Genomic DNA, 15,644 nt, shown 5'->3' with positions numbered 1-15,644 from the left:
CATTTAAAAAAAAAAAAACGTACACGTGGAGCATTTCCCTATGCGTTTGTTCCCGCGCTTTGTGTGGTGCCACGCCAGGGCATCCGCGGGGAAGCCTTTCAACACGCCATTTTTTTTTTTTTTTTCATTACTCATCGAGTACCAACATTACTGTATACACCTTGAAAAATTAATACTAATCCACACATTGTCGGAGAGGGGAGATGATTGAAGAGTGTCAACGGTACAGAGGCTAACAATGACATCAATGTGTGGCTCTACACTTCGTAGACCGCGACACGTTCGTTCTTCTTCTTTAATTTTTCTTTTCTTTGAGATTTTTGGAAGTTCCGGCAAACTGTGATCCACAAAAATCCTTCAGGAAACATGATTCGTCAAATGTGAAGTCCAGATTCTTAATGCTCGGCGTCCGGATGCCTCTCAGGAGAACACCTTTGTCACATTTCCTCGAAGTATAAAGCCTCGGGTTAGCTTTAGCTTTAGCGGCTGGAGCCTGCTAGCTTGAAACAACGCTCTGATTAGCTAGACGCAGCTCGGCTATCGAAGGCATCAGAAGACATGGGCACAGGCTTGGATCTACGCGGTGTCCTGCAGCAAGTGGGGTTGGCCCGTGCGTTCGCTCTGATGAGGGATTGAAAAAAAAAATTTGCATTAGCGGCGCAACGGCACAACTTGAGCTGTTGGGTCGGAAACCTCACGTGGGAGCGGTGAGAAACGGAACAAGCGTAACCGGAACGAAAAGTGAGGCAAAAAAAATAATATACAATCATTGAAGAGCCTTCCGCTGACGCCATGTTTGCAAGAACATGATACAATAAATCGCTCAGGGTGTGGAAAACCCTTTCTTCCTTTCTATTTTCTCTCTATTATTTGTATTTACACATGCCTTTCTCTGGGGCATTGTTATAAACAGATATGGTATTTTACTCCACTATTTTCCAGTGCTGTAGTTACTCTGGGTTTTGGTCTCGTGATCCGAATGTTCTTTTGGTGGCGTGGGGACCGACCCTTTTTACGCCTTGCTGTCGTCGGGCTTTGTGTGGATGCTGTTGTCGCTGTGCACCTTGATTTCAATCGTATCCGGCTTGAGAGACTCTTTCCCATTTTCTTCCTTCAGCGGTAGCTTCCTGCGATGAGGAGGAGAAGCACAATGCACAGGGGCGGCTGTGAAAACTGCATCGGGTACACTCCACAGGTAGGTAATTACAGGAGAACATATACAATCAACGTGAACGGGCACAAAAATCAAGAGCGATGCTTTTTATGAAGCACATACAGTAAATGGTAGGTAAAGTAGACCTGAATAAGAGAGGGCTTAATGGCTTTCTCCACAAAGTGTGTACTTCGCTGCTTTAAAACCCACCACCAATCACCCTTTAGACCTTTTGGAGCATAAATGAGTCACCTCCATTGGGATTAATAAAGTTGAATTTAATTGAGGAGAAAAAGCAGGGGGGGATATTAAATATAACAGCCTCTCCAGGGCTGTACAAAGGATTATAGAAAGGCAAATTACTCATACTGCTGCCTCTCTTTGGACTGGATGGTTTGAGACTTTGTCACCTTTTGTTGTGTTGTTTTCAGTGGGAACTGTCGATGTGAGATTAGAATGGAGCTGAGGATGGAGATGAGGATGGAATGCATGAATACGACAGCGAAGCATAGACTGTATATAAATATGGACTACGTGTCGCCACTTCCTTGCACTGAACAAACTGACGCTATTTTCCCGGGGATACAAGCAACGCCATCTTGCACAATATGGTCCAAGAGTGGAGACATGATATCGATGACCCGACCACACTTCCCTCAGACTAATTAATACTACACTTTGCCCTACCTCCACCAGTTACAAGGATTACACACTGTACTGTATCTTAGTGTTTTAGTTTGGTGCAAGTCCCATCCACTAACATGGAGGGGGTGGAGCTTATGACCTATACTGCAGCCAGTCACCAGAGGGAGCTCTACTTGCTTTGACTTCACTTTTGAGGAGCAGTACCGCCGTCCATCTTTATACTGTCTATGGTATTTGATCACAGCAGCTAAAACAAATTGATAATTGTAGCCATGCTAGCTAGCACTGCGAATTCATCATTGCAATGTTGGTTGAGCTGTCCATTTTGGTCCCGGCTGAAAACTAATATAGTTTCCATGCCCAGATTCAGAGGATTTCTCCAAGTAACTCTCTTTTCACGGCACTCCATTTATTGATTTGAGTGAAACTGCTTCACCACTGTTTAGCAGATTGGGATTAAATTTGGTGCAGATGTTCTAAACCCCTTCAGAATGCACCGTAGAGACTTTGGTGAGCAACAGATCTTTTCATTTTGTCAATTTGCTTGCATAACCAACTGATGTTTACTCCGGCGTTGTGTGTACCCACCATCGACCCAGCACTTCTGGCCAACTAGCCAATTAAAACAGGATTACCAATGTTAAAAAAAAAGCTAAAATCGAGTTACTGGGTTTTCTAGCAAAAGAATATGAATCCAGGCTGAATTGGAACTACCGGGTGTGAAATTTCCAATAAGAAGACGCCACTCAGTTGTATTACAGCACATGTAAAATCCAGAGTTTATGGAGTTTGCATTAAAGTACTGAAAGTCAGAGAAATTGCCTCTTGCAGGTTCCCCAACTATACGGAAGTTCAGCATTAAATCACCTTCCCTTCAATGGCGTCTTGGAGGCGACGGGGTGCATAAACAGTCCACTGCACAGACAGTACGTATAGGGAGCTATAACCCAGTCAGTAATGGCTTTCGAAATGCATTTAGCAGTATAGAAATATAAATTCTAGGATTCAGGGTATGCACGGTTATTAATATTTCTGCAGGTGTTACATTTAAAGCATGCTCTGTAGCTTTCCTTTGTCCTGTTGGTCCAAGTTCACTTGTGCATCGCTCTCATTTCTCCGTTTCTCTGCTTGCGTCAAACTGAACAACCGGCAACATCTCCTGTTCGCTTCACATTTGGTTCATTTCGAGGAAGAGGGGAAAAAATAATAAGCCACGTGAGCGTCTGACTACTTCTTCTCAGCCGTCTCTGAGCAATTCACCGGAAGCACATCTTAGCTTTGTCTTTATGCTAATGAGGGCGCCACATGAAACTCCAAGCAGCCTGTGTTTCAAGTAATATGACGTATGAGGGCTTTTCATCTGTATCTGGCTGATTTGGCTTTATTCAACTGCAGTTAATGCGGGGTCGGAATAAAATAACGCAGCGACATAATGAGACTTCAACTGTTCTAATTTCTTCTGTTTTAATGACCCACATTTATATTCCAGCTTCACTTACACTCATTCTGCAGATGGACATTCAAAATGACCCATAATAGGGGAGAAGCTATTAAAAATAAAACGCTTTATAAATCTCCTTTTTGAGTCCACAGAATTCATTCTTTTGATGCAGCTGCACGTCTGCAGGACGGATAACAGAACATTTTGCATCAATAGTCTCAAAATTTATTTGCGGCGGTTTCTGAAACACTAAAGCCTAACTGAAAACCACTTATTGATAGTTCAACAAGGGCATATTTATTGAAAGGACACGTGAAAAATGAGCATTTGTCCTTCTTTTGTCGGTTCGCTTTGAAAATAAAGCGGACGCGCCAGGGCCATTTTCCCTCAGCGGACGCAGAAAAGTCTACAGAATAATAAAACGAAATGAGAAAACACACACAGTTGTGGCCCATCCTGCGCAATAACGCCGCATCAAAACTGATAAAGACTTAATAAAGAGGAACAATCAGTTCACTGTGGCTTTCACATGCTTTCGCGACATCTGCGCACATTTTCCTCCGATTTCCATCGAGAGATTCGAGCAGGAGAAGCAGATATGGGCCTGATCCCGCTCAGCGTGCTTTAAGACGATCAGTATCAGGATACCAGCAGGCCGGCATTAGCGCACTTTAGCTGAGGGCGACTCATTTCCCGAGTTCACCGGGTTGTGCCGCCGCTGCTTATTTTGCTCCAGCTCCTGTTAAAACATTCACGACTCGTCCGCCGCTTTGCCTGAGAAACACCAACCATCCAAGCAATGGTGCTTTTGACCCAAAGCTATGCTACATTGCTTCTTTTAGCTATGAAGCCAAATATTTTGCATTTTCCAGGCTGAAAACAGACAGCAAATATGTCAGAGGGTAGCTAAATAACAATATTCCACAAGCAAAGGTCACGATGAAACGATTGATGCCTCTCTTCCGTCTCTTTTTTCCATTTCTACTCATCCAGCCTTAGGCAGATAGGTCCCTCCATATAAGCTTAAAGATGAAGTAGTTTTTTACAATCTGGACCTTATTTCTGGCATAAAATACGGTCGTTTACTCACCCATATAACCTTTGTGTAATTCGTATTCCTTCGTGAGATTTTTAGATCTGCGTATATCCATATAGTGGGAGTGAATGGGGCACCGAAACGTAGCCTCTAAATAACGCATTATCTGCCGTTCATTTCACCAATATTTTGTTTTTGTACGCTAGTGCTATTCCCTGTTGAGTCCGGAGTTAGCTGTTATCATCATCGGGGTCTGTAGATTGACCTGCAGACCCCAGAATGTTATTTAGAGGCTGTGTTTCGGTTCCCCATTCACTCCCACTACATGAATATACGCTGATCTAAATATCTTCCGAAGGAATACGAATTACACAAAAGTTATATGGGTGAGTAAACAACCGTATTTTATGCCAGAAATAAGGTCCAGATTGTAAAAAACAGTAGTTCCCCTTTAAGGTTCTACTCAAGGTTTCTTCCTGTTAAAAGTTTTTTCTTGCCGCCGTCGCCTTCCTGCTCACTCTGGAGGTTTCAGGCCGAGATTCGGTCCAGATCTTATACCATAATGATTCACATTAGATTAGCCATCCCCTGCTGATGTGGAAATGCATTCATTTAACAGAGTAACTGGACTGGATTGATGTCACACGTGTCAGTGGTCAGTTTTAATGTCCGCATTACTTTCATTTCATAAACACTGAATTGCTTTCAAGTAGACTGTCTACTCTCTATCAGCACAAAAATCAGCCCCACACGGCCCCAAAATACGGGATGTTTACCAAACTCCCAGGGAGATTTCCAGCGAGCGCGATGATGAATGTAAAACGGTAGCCCTGCGTGACATCCGTACCTAATAAGCCCAAATATTGCAATCGGCCGGAGGGGGTTCCCCTTTGGTTGATTGGTGGGTGTTAAAGTTCCCGCACAGTGGAGCCAATTTCATGTCTCATTAGCTTCATGCAAACCCAGATTGGACTTAGGACGGCAAGACGGGGAGGTTTTTCTCGACTCGTGGGAAGCAGTGTTTCCTCCTACTTGAATCAGGAGAATCACAAACATGTCAATAAAGTTTGCCATATAAAAAGTTGATGTATGGAGGAAGTAGCAAATGGAAGGACGGGCAACTGGGGATGTTTTTGTTGAAACTGAACACTCTCTTTACTCAGTGTACTATGCATTATAAGCATCTCTCTCTTTATTGTAGCCTCAAGTGTATTCTTTTATTAGCTATAAGCACCGGATATCGAATCCAAGCCGGGCAAAGGGGCAAAAACTTAAGCTGCTGCAAAGCTAGCACCGCCTACGTCAATGCCGAGAGTCGAGACTGAAGCATCTTAGCGCTTCCTTTGCTTTGTCCGCCTTCCCGTCCTCCTCATGTTCTCCAGTGTTTACAGGCAGTTGACAAGACTTAAGACGGCAAACTCTAGAAATCTACGGTATGGTTTCACCTCTACAACGCTCAAACGCGCCGCCTTGCGCGCTTTTAGCCTCAGAAGTTCCACTCGGCCAAAGGAAAAATGCTACAGGGGGTCTTGACAAGCCCCTGATTACGCCATGAGAGCCGGTAACACATCAGAGCCGCTATGCAGATGTATATTTGTAAGCTGCGAGCTTCCAAGTGACACCAAAGCGCAGCAGGGGCGACTCTTTCTTTCCTCTGCTGACGTTAATTAAGCGCGCGGCCATCCAGAGCCGGGGCGCACTACAATCGCTGAGATAAATTAGGTGGCCTGGGCTTGAGGCTCACGGCGTTACCCAGGAGGTGGGGGAGGGGGCGGTTTGTTTACACTTTCATCTGAATCTTTTATCATAGCTGACATCCAGGTGCTTGCCGCGAGGGTATAAGTGGACATCTTTGTCGGAGGCACTCTGATTGACACGTCGGCTGTCCACACGGGGATCAGGCACCTTCTTACCTGGCCTGTAACAGAAATCACTTGATCGCTATCTGCTTTTTGTTTTTTGCCCCGGTGTGAAGAGAAAGCGCTGCTAGCTTACTCTTAATTAAATGTCAGACATCTCAGTCTGCCGAGACGGAATCTAAAATGTAAGAGTGTCAATACCACAAATTGTCCTGTCTGTTGGGAAGTTTGCACTCTCTAGCATCTCTGTATCTCTGTAATATAGAGATATGCGCTCAAGCTTGCGTAAAAAATGCACCGTGGCAAAAATAAAACCAAGAAAGACGCAGTAATTAAAGGAGGGCATCTACTGTAATCATGGATGACTGACTGACTAAAGCAGTCGCAATCCATCAGCTTTAATTAATCCGCCGTAGCTTTAAATTCATTTTCTGTACCGCAACACTGCAAAACTAATGCATACCCTGTCTGTGAAGTCCTCATTTCATCGCTGCGACAAGGGCAAACTTCCACTAATTTTACCGTACTGTACCGCCAATCTGTTGCAGGGGCGGTGATTAAAACGGACATAAATCTACATTTCTAGGACGCGCTTCAAGACTCGGACACTAATAGGGACGGGGTTGGTCCAGAATAAACACTGCAGCTTGTTAAGAGTTTCCTTCCTTGTTTCCTGCTTGTTAGCGAAAAAAAAAAAAAAGAAATACGTATGAAATGCTTCAATGGTGACTCAAGGGAATGACTCCGCAGCATTAACTGTGATCTAGGGCTCCGTGTGTGTGAAGACGTTCAAAAGGACGGGTCTCCATCAGGTCAGACATGTCGCAGAGGCGAGGTTCACTGACCTCTCCTGCATCCCCTGAAGGCATGAACTGCCACTGAGCCATGACGTGGCTTTTCTCTGGGTAAATGAATATCAGCAGCAAACTTGCATATGAAGCAAAAGCGAGAAGTTAACTTTTTTTTTATTTATGACGACGAAGGAAGCTACAGACGGGACAGACAGGAGCAGGAAATCTTATCGCCGAGTGACAGGATGGGACTGGATGTGACACCATGACTATCACCTGCTCTGAATATGTGGAAAAACACCCAGAGAGGATGCTGGGAAAATAGGCACAGAGTCAAAAATTGTAGACGTTAGGACGGTGGCTCTTAGGGGCTTATACGGCAGAGATGGAGTCGGATAGGGCTTTTTTGCCACACAGGCTTTTTTCCCATGTCTCCATCATTGCTCCTACTGAAGTCACAGCACGCGGCTGAGAACTTAAACTCGAGGAGGAAAAAGCGCGGATGGATTTTTCCGAGTCAACGAGGCCGCTGCAAACACAATCAAGTCTTTTCAACTTGTCCCGAGGCGACCAATCTGTCCAGACTGATCAAGCCCGAGAAGGGGGCAGAGCTGAGCCGCTGCAGCACCACGCAGAGGTGAGAAAACGGGCCGGGACACCTGTCTGTCTGCACCTCACGTCCCCCAAAACACAACCAACACATAGTCTGATCCATGCCACTTATCACCAAACTAATTTTAACCTCCCCCCCGTGCTATTTATCACTGTATGCACTCCCATCGATGCCATTATTGATATTCTTGCTCGGGGTTTGCTGGTCTTTATAACTTATTACCCCTCAGCACCTTCAGACTTGCACTATTGACATCCTGCAAACTCAGTAGGAGTGTCTGAGCTTTGAATTATCTCAAGCGTTATCTCATTAGACTCGCTCCAGCTCCAGCGGTATGACTCACTGTACGGCGGACTGCTGCACTACTTCAAGCTGTCTACGCCTGGTCAAAGCGGAGGCTTGTTCTCGCCGCCGTTCCCATCCGTTACGAAATCAATATATCTGCAGGGACGCCGGTAAAAACAGGACAACGATCAAATGTGCTCATACGTCTCCAGATTGACTACATTTTCTTACTTGTCCCCAACACATTGACTTGATTTTAAGCCAACTGTTAGAGTTTCACATCAGTTTTGTCTCTGTTAAGGTTTCGACAATAGACTGTATAAAGATGGACGACAGAACTGCTCCTCTAAAGTGAAGCCAAAGCAAGTAGAGCTCCCCCTGGTGGCTGGCTGCAGTCTAGGTCATAAGCTCCGCCTCCTCCATGTTAGTGGAAACTAAAACACTAAAATACACGTCAAATAATTGTTTTTCAAGGGTGGTTTCTGTCATTTTAAGTGGTTAATGAGATGTTGATGCAAGTGTATTTTTTAAAAAACAAGTACAGTGTATAATCCGACATTTCCTTGTAACTGGTGGAGGTAGAGCAGAGCGTAGCGCTAATTAAACAAAAGTGAGTCTGGAGGAAGTGTGGTCGGGTCATTGATATCAGACCCTGGCTCCAAATTCGCAAGATGGCGCCGCCCATATCCCTGAAAATAGCGTTAGTTTGGCCAGTGCAAGGAAGTGGCGACGCATTGTCCATATTTATATACAGTCTATGGTTTCAACACCAGTTTTCTTTTTTTGTTCTTGTTTTCTAACAGACGGCAACATCTACTTTTAACGATCCATTTTGTCTTTTTTATCAACTGTAGCACGTGAAAAGAAAGCCTAAGTGGCAGAGAAATACAGACGAAACATTGTAGGAGTTGAATTATGGGAAATGTAGGATTTAATGGTTGGTGATTTTAGTGCGAGTAAGTTGTGGAGATGATACATGACAGAAAACAGAGAGGACGAGGTATTGTCAACTTCAAGGGGGCGACCAATGGGAGCGTCTGATATGTTTGATTGACATATGACACAAACACAAACGTCCAAAGCTAGGAAGCACCATCCACGACCCTGGTTTGTTGAAAGTATTTTTTTTTTTTTCATGGCGGCAAGAAGAGCTAGCTCTCTCTATAGCCCAGCAATATTTTTCGGAAATATACAAGGGGGTTACCTAGGCAACCTGGGCCTGGAATGCAGTCATCCAGGTCTCAAAAAATAAAGCTGAAACAAGGGCAACTGGACTTGTTGGCTTGACTTCTGGTAATAAGCTGGGGTTTTATAAGATCTGTGGGTGGTGTCCACCTGAAACTCACATGACCAGATGCTTACCCGTGAAGGAATCTGTTTTCCTTTTCCGATGAATGCTCTGATGAATTGTCCAAAGAAGACGAGCCGTTTGAAAGACGAGCAAATGAAGCCATCTACGTCAAATTGAAAAAAAGGAGGACCCGGTTCACACCTTGAGACTGGACTCTGAACATTAATGGTTGATAGACTACCAATTCACTGGAGAAGGAAAACAGATTCCTCCAATCGCAGACAAGTGTCTGGTCGTTACAGATCCTAGTCATGAGTGTTTCGGGCGGATACCACCCACAGATGTTCCTAATAAGAGCCAGACTCCCCACCAGAATCTACTTGGATTAAGCCCTTTAAAGAAAACCCCACAAGTCCAGTTGCCCTAGTTACCGTTTTGTTTTTTTTTTGGATCCAGCGCCGTCTAAAAGAAGCTATGACACAGACAGTGAAGGTTCGTGTGCTCTCTGTCTGGGCAGCCAGTCACTCAGCCCTCCAGCTCTGTGAGCTTAGTGACTCAGCATACGTCAACCCCCCACCCCCCCCCCCCACCACCACCACCCCAACCCAGCCTCTGTGCACATCTCCAGACACTGGCCTGGCACGCTGACAGCTTTAACACAAAAATGGCACCGCCGAGGCCAATGAATCACACTCTGTGGGTGCTATCTCACAAAAACCTGGCCGCCTGCATAAAAACAGTGGGACTAAACCTGAAAATCGATTGTGCTGTGGATTTCACGGGGGCAGGCCGCTAAATTGGAACGGGAGGAAACAAAGTGCGCTTTCACACAAAGGGGCTGCATGCATTATTCGCGTATGTAAACACAGGGGGGGACAGAAAGAAAGCATGACACAGTAATATATGCATGCATGCCGTGAATGTACACAAGGCGTGCAAATGAGGGACTTGAAAAGGAGGTGAACGGCACACTGGCACTGATGTTAGTGAATAAGACGTAGTCAGAGACATACTGTGGTTGAAAGGGTGGTTGGGCGGCTGTGGTAGGTGTACCTATAAAGAAACCTCCTTTTTCTCATTAAATAAACATAAGAGGAATGTTTCATTGTGCATTTCAATGACTACTCTGCAAGTAGGAGTGACCTGGTGACTGGTGAATGCTGATACTGCTGCCACAGAAGTACACGGAGGGAATATACTCACAGGTAGGCGGCCTTGCCCTCCTCTATTTCTTTGCCCTTGCCGCTGGTGGCCGTCTTCTTGCTGCAGAGCGTGCGCGTGATGCACATCAGCAGGCCGCAGTGACGCAGGAAGAAGCAGCTGACGTCCACGAGCACGAGGAGCAGCAGCAGCGCTCCCAGGCCGAGGCCCACCACCGCCCCCAGGCCCAGGCCGCTGAACAGGGATTCTGCTAAGGCATCGAAGCGCACACGCAGACACACAAGGAGAAGGAGAAGAAGAAAGAGGAGGACAAAACACTGTTAGCAAATTTGGATTCAGAATTCAGAGGTCATGGTCAGGTGGAGAGCGGCATCGCTGGAGATAGTGGGGACGTGCAAGGACGTGCATTCTGGTTGGAACGCCCGTGGAGTCGAGTTCGGAGGTCATACGTGGACGGCGTCTTGCTTTAAGTGTGAAACCTGAACAAGAGAGAGAGAGCGCTCACCTCCCGCCCCGAGAAACTTTTTCAAAAACCACTTCAAGGTCAGCGAATTCCTCCGGAGCCAGCTGGATGCCGTCCAACGCGCAGATAAGTCCTAATCCACGGCGCTCTCAGCTGCGCGCAACCCTCGGCGGAGAATCTCGATTATTAGCGCGAAGCCGACGAATCGCCCTCAAAACAAATCAATTTCTCCCTCGCCAAGTTCTTCCCTATATATATATATGAAAGTTTCAAAGACTTAATGAAGAGAAGGGGATCCGAAGCTCTCGAAAACACTTGGAAGAATATTTGTGTGGGGATTTATTTGTAATATTAGACGATTTGTGGCTTCCTGTCCGTGTAAGAACCTAAAGATGCAATAAACCTCAGACGATGAGCGCCTCACAGGTCAAATTTATTATTTTTTTTTTTTGCTGCGTTTGCTCCCAGGCCTTGCGTCAAAGGCGCCTCTGCTCCCGCATGTAACGTTCAGCTTTCAGCATCGCCGGGCTCTTATTTCAAAGCTTGCGTTATATTTAAATGGGAAACAAATGAAGAGCTTGCAAATGCCTTCTCTCGGAGTGGTGACCTCGGCTCTCGGCTCAGTCGGAACCTGCAGCAGGGCCGGGTTTACAATTGTAAGTAATGAGGAAACGAAGGTAGTGCAGCGGAGAGAGGCTCCCAGTGGGCACGGCTGAATGGAGTTGCGCCCTTACGTGATCCCGGGGTTGGGCAAACTGAGCATCCACCGCGGGATCAGCGCTGACAGCTCGAGGTCAGACCTTGCCGGGAGTAATCAGTGACGGAAGAGTGAATGAACTTCTCTACGTGGCGGTGTTCCCGTATGAGTGCTCAGCGGCCTGTGAGTTAAAGAGGGAGATCAGACGTTAATGCGGAGGTGTAAGAACCCCGAGTGGTGGAGTCTGGCACCTCTGAGTTAGAAAAAATAAATAAAAAAGAAGAAAGAGCCCCCTGTGAGTTAGGAGTGCATGCTGCCAGAGCTTCCTCTCGACGGTTACCCTCCTGGCAAAACATAAAGTGAATGTGAGCTAAATGCAGTGGATTTCTCACCAACGTATTGTAGTGTCTGACACTGTCATGCATTTATAGCCTGATTGTGAGCCCTCAGCAGACAAGGACATGATAGTGTGAGTGATATCTGTTGTATCCTCACTAAATCCTATAGGCTTGCATGCAAAACATTAAATAACTGATCAATACGACAACATTTTACCGTGTTTGTGCCTCAATATAACCCACTCAAGGTGCAAAGAGACCAGCATCGTGAAAATTCCATTTCGGCTCTGCCGTCTTAAAGTGATTTTAGGAATGCGCGGCCATGAAATTAGAGGAAACAAAAAGGTCAAGATATTTTTTTTTTTTTTACGAGTGCTTTCACAGGACCAGGCTTCAAGTGTAAAATCAGCAGGAGTGCTTCTTGTACGGAGGAGTATGGAGGACCGAAACTGGCGAAATATTAAATAAAAATGCAAGAAAAATCCTCTTGGGGTCTTTATTAATTTATAAAATGTGAGAATTTTTTTCTCCCATTTACCATGGTATAAATCAGTCCATTAGTATTTGGACAGAGGCATGAATATAGATGCTTTTATAGATGCTTTAATCCTGCACACTGAACTTAAAGGGGAACTCAAATTTTTTACAACCTGCACCTTATTTCTGGCATATAATACGATCGTCACCCATATAAGTCTGGTGTCAGTTTTAGTTCTTCGGGAGGTTTTTAGATCCAGCGGAGCGCGGCCTATATCCATATAATGGGAGTGACTGGGGCACCGAAACGTAGCCTCTAAATAACGCATTATCTGCTGCGAAACGCATTCATTTCACCAATATTTTGTTGTGATACGCTAGTTCAATCTCAGAATCGGAAAAATATTCAGCCATGTTGCAAAAAAACTAGCAGTAGCAAATGACAGGTAAACAAGCCGCTCAGAGATGACATCATCCAGGTCAGAAAGACATCATCCAGGGTCTGTAGGTCAATCTACAGACCCCGGATGATGATAACAGGTAACTCCGGACTCAACAGGGAATAGCACTAGCGTATCATAACAAAATATTGGTGAAATGAACAAGTTTTGCGGCAGATAATGCATTATTTAGAGGCTGAGTCTCGGTGCCCCATTCACTCCCACTATATGGATATACGCGGCTCTAAATATCGTCCGAATGACTCCAAATAAGTTATATGGGTGAGTAAACAATCGTATTTTATGCCATAAATAAGGTACACGTTGTAAAAAACAGTAGTTCCCCTTTAAGTGCCTACAGAAATCTTAACACTGGTGCATCGTTTTTTGTTTTTTTGTTTTTCGCACAGCGCAAGAGGACAGTGATACTGAAAACACCCTCCAATTAAAGCTGAGAGTCAACACTTCCAGCGCGCCAAATCCAGTTCACAGTAGACAGCCAAAAACAAAAAAGAAAAAACGTGCGAATTCCCCGCAACACGGTGGAAGTTAAAACCGCGTGTCGCAAACCCAAACGACTCTCATGTCGGCGACTTTGTTCATGGCTTCGAGCGGAGAGAGTGCAGACGGCGGAAGACTGGCAGCGAGTCAAAGCGCAGAGACACACACACACGGAGAGAGAAAGAACCTCGTGGCAAAAGGAGGCTCTAATTAAAACACCTTGCGCTTTTGTGAACCTGGGGGACGCGGGATTTGGAACTTGCAGACTGGATCAATATTTTCTCACTGCTCCAGGCCACTGTTTTGTATCTCACCTTTTGAAAGTTTATCTGAGTTAATTTGGCTGCTGACGCCACAGATTTAGAGGAGGTAAACAACACCTCTCCAGCTGCCCCGAAGGGCGCACATATTTCAGGAGAGAAAAAGAGCGCTAATCCATTCTGAGACTACTTTACTTTTTTGTTAACTCTTTTTCTGTTTTATACATTTAAAATGCAAGCGCAAATTAAAACGGTGCAGGCCTTAATTGAAACGTTTATTTTTTTTTATTTAAGGGATTGCCTGAAGCATTTACAAGTGTCCAGATAAAGATTTCTTTTAGGGTGTCAGCAAAAACTCTTGAGCCTCAAAGGCGGAAATCCATAAACAGCAGACTTTTGTGTGATAAGGAGTATCACTCTAAAGCGCTTAGCAGCGGCTTGACAGTTTGAGGCTGGATTGACAAGCTAAACGCTTGTTCACTTGCAGCCTTTTTTCAATGATTTATCCCCAAATTTGGAAGCGATTTAGAGAAAGGAAAGGAGTGTGAGGTGATGTGACACACACCGGATTTAAAAGTGCATATTAATATTGATATATCAGCTGCTGGTGTCAGTTTTGACCACAGACTGTATAAAGATGGGCGGTGGAACAGCTCCTCCAAAGATGGAAGTCAAAGCAAGGGGCATCGATATCCCGGCTCCACGTAGCTCCACTCTCGGACCGTACTGATCAGACTCTGGCTCCAAAGTTACAAGATGGCGCCACCCGTATCCGTGGGAAAATAGCGTCAGTTTGGCCAAAGCAAGGAAGTGGGGATGCGTTGTCCATATTTATATACAGTCTATGCTTTTAATGCGCTACAACATGCATTACAAGTTGCCCAGCGTAGATTGCAATTCTACGGTGGCCCTAAGGTGCCAAATGAAAAACATTTTTTGAATTTGACAATTTTATGATTTAAAAAAAAAATAAAAATAATTCAGAAGTAAAGCTGGACTTTTTATTTTAAAGTTAAATGAGTGTCCTTATCTAGACACAAAGGATGACACCAAGACCTGGTGTTATTGTAACTGTTCATGGGCTGGGTTTTTAGTTATAACATCGGTACAGTTGTGAGTTTTTGAATGAACTTTTTAAAGCATGAAATAGCTGAAATTTTGCAAAAAAACTGAAGTGAATAAAAAGCAATTTTGTCTCTTCCTCAGCAGAACTAAAGTCTTGCATCTTCATGTTAGAGCTGTCAAGGATTTAGCTTGGGTGTCAGACAGGTCCATTTATGCGCAGAAAACCGTTTTGCCCACGGTCCAAAGCAGGGCTTCTATCTAAATATGTGCTTCTGTTTCTGAAGTATATGAGTCCAAGGATGCCTGGTGGGTGCCTCGGGTGCCTTGATGTCTTAGTGAATACAGAACTATACAAGTAGAGACGGTAAAAGGAATAGAAATGTATTTATCTAAAAGAAACGCTTTAATATTTAATAGCCTTTTTTATCTGCACTATCCTGTACTTAACTTTAAATTTGATAGAGATCAAACAGAGCAAACCAAGCGTGAGCCAGCGAGGATAAAAGGGGAACATTAAAAGACAACACACTGTTGCTTCATATCGTGCAGCATTCACTGTTTTGTACATACCCATGTGGTCACCTGCGGCCGGGGTGGCTTCGGTTGATTTATAATGTGAGACTAAAGAGAGGTAATGAGGTCATTTCTGGAGGAGGGTCTTTCGGAAAATAGAGGGCAACACCGCTCGTCTCTTCTACTGAATGATCACCTGCAGTCAAACTGATGCACTAGCGGTGGTGGAAACCGTCCCCTGTAATAACCCGCAGGTCGGCATGATAAACGGCCTGCAGGGGGTGGAGAGCCAGATGCATGTAAACAACAATTTTCATGGTCCAGAGGTAATTTCCTCTTTTTTCTCTAATATTTGTTTGTTTCAAACCATGTGGCATTGCAGAATTATCTTTGGCAATGCACTACAGTCACTGTTCTGGTCTGAACTTTCTGAATGAGGCACTGGTCATCTGTGATACTGGTATGGGCGGTAGCAAGTAATGAGCAACACGCTTCTGGTGGGATTCAGACACCAGGAAAAAGCACCTAAATGATATCTGGCTTTTTTTATGTGTGGGATTTATGTTGATCTCTCACAGAGAACCAAAGACATCACAAGCTCCCACAGTTTTCTGT

At 44.8% G+C, this 15,644-nt stretch overlaps 1 protein-coding gene across 1 annotated transcript in view; it reads right to left on the bottom strand.

Annotated features, from left to right (window-relative positions):
* Nucleotides 1-675: 675 nt before the first annotated feature.
* ncam2 (neural cell adhesion molecule 2) overlaps nt 676-15,644 on the bottom strand; it is a gene marked incomplete at its 5' end in the record, with an annotated part of 251,308 nt that continues 236,339 nt past the window's right edge. Inside the window, 2 exons of the mRNA XM_084574345.1 lie at nt 676-1,127; nt 10,318-10,525. Coding sequence (XP_084430471.1) covers nt 1,013-1,127; nt 10,318-10,525 — 323 coding nt within the window. The 3' untranslated portion in view covers nt 676-1,012. The remainder of the gene's footprint in view (nt 1,128-10,317; nt 10,526-15,644) is intronic.

The sequence above is a fragment of the Chelon labrosus genome (assembly GCF_963514085.1).
Source record: "Chelon labrosus genome assembly, chromosome: 24".
NCBI lineage: Eukaryota > Metazoa > Chordata > Actinopteri > Mugiliformes > Mugilidae > Chelon > Chelon labrosus.
The sequence above is the reverse complement of the archived record's forward strand: the minus strand, read 5'-3'. Positions and strand labels throughout refer to the sequence as shown.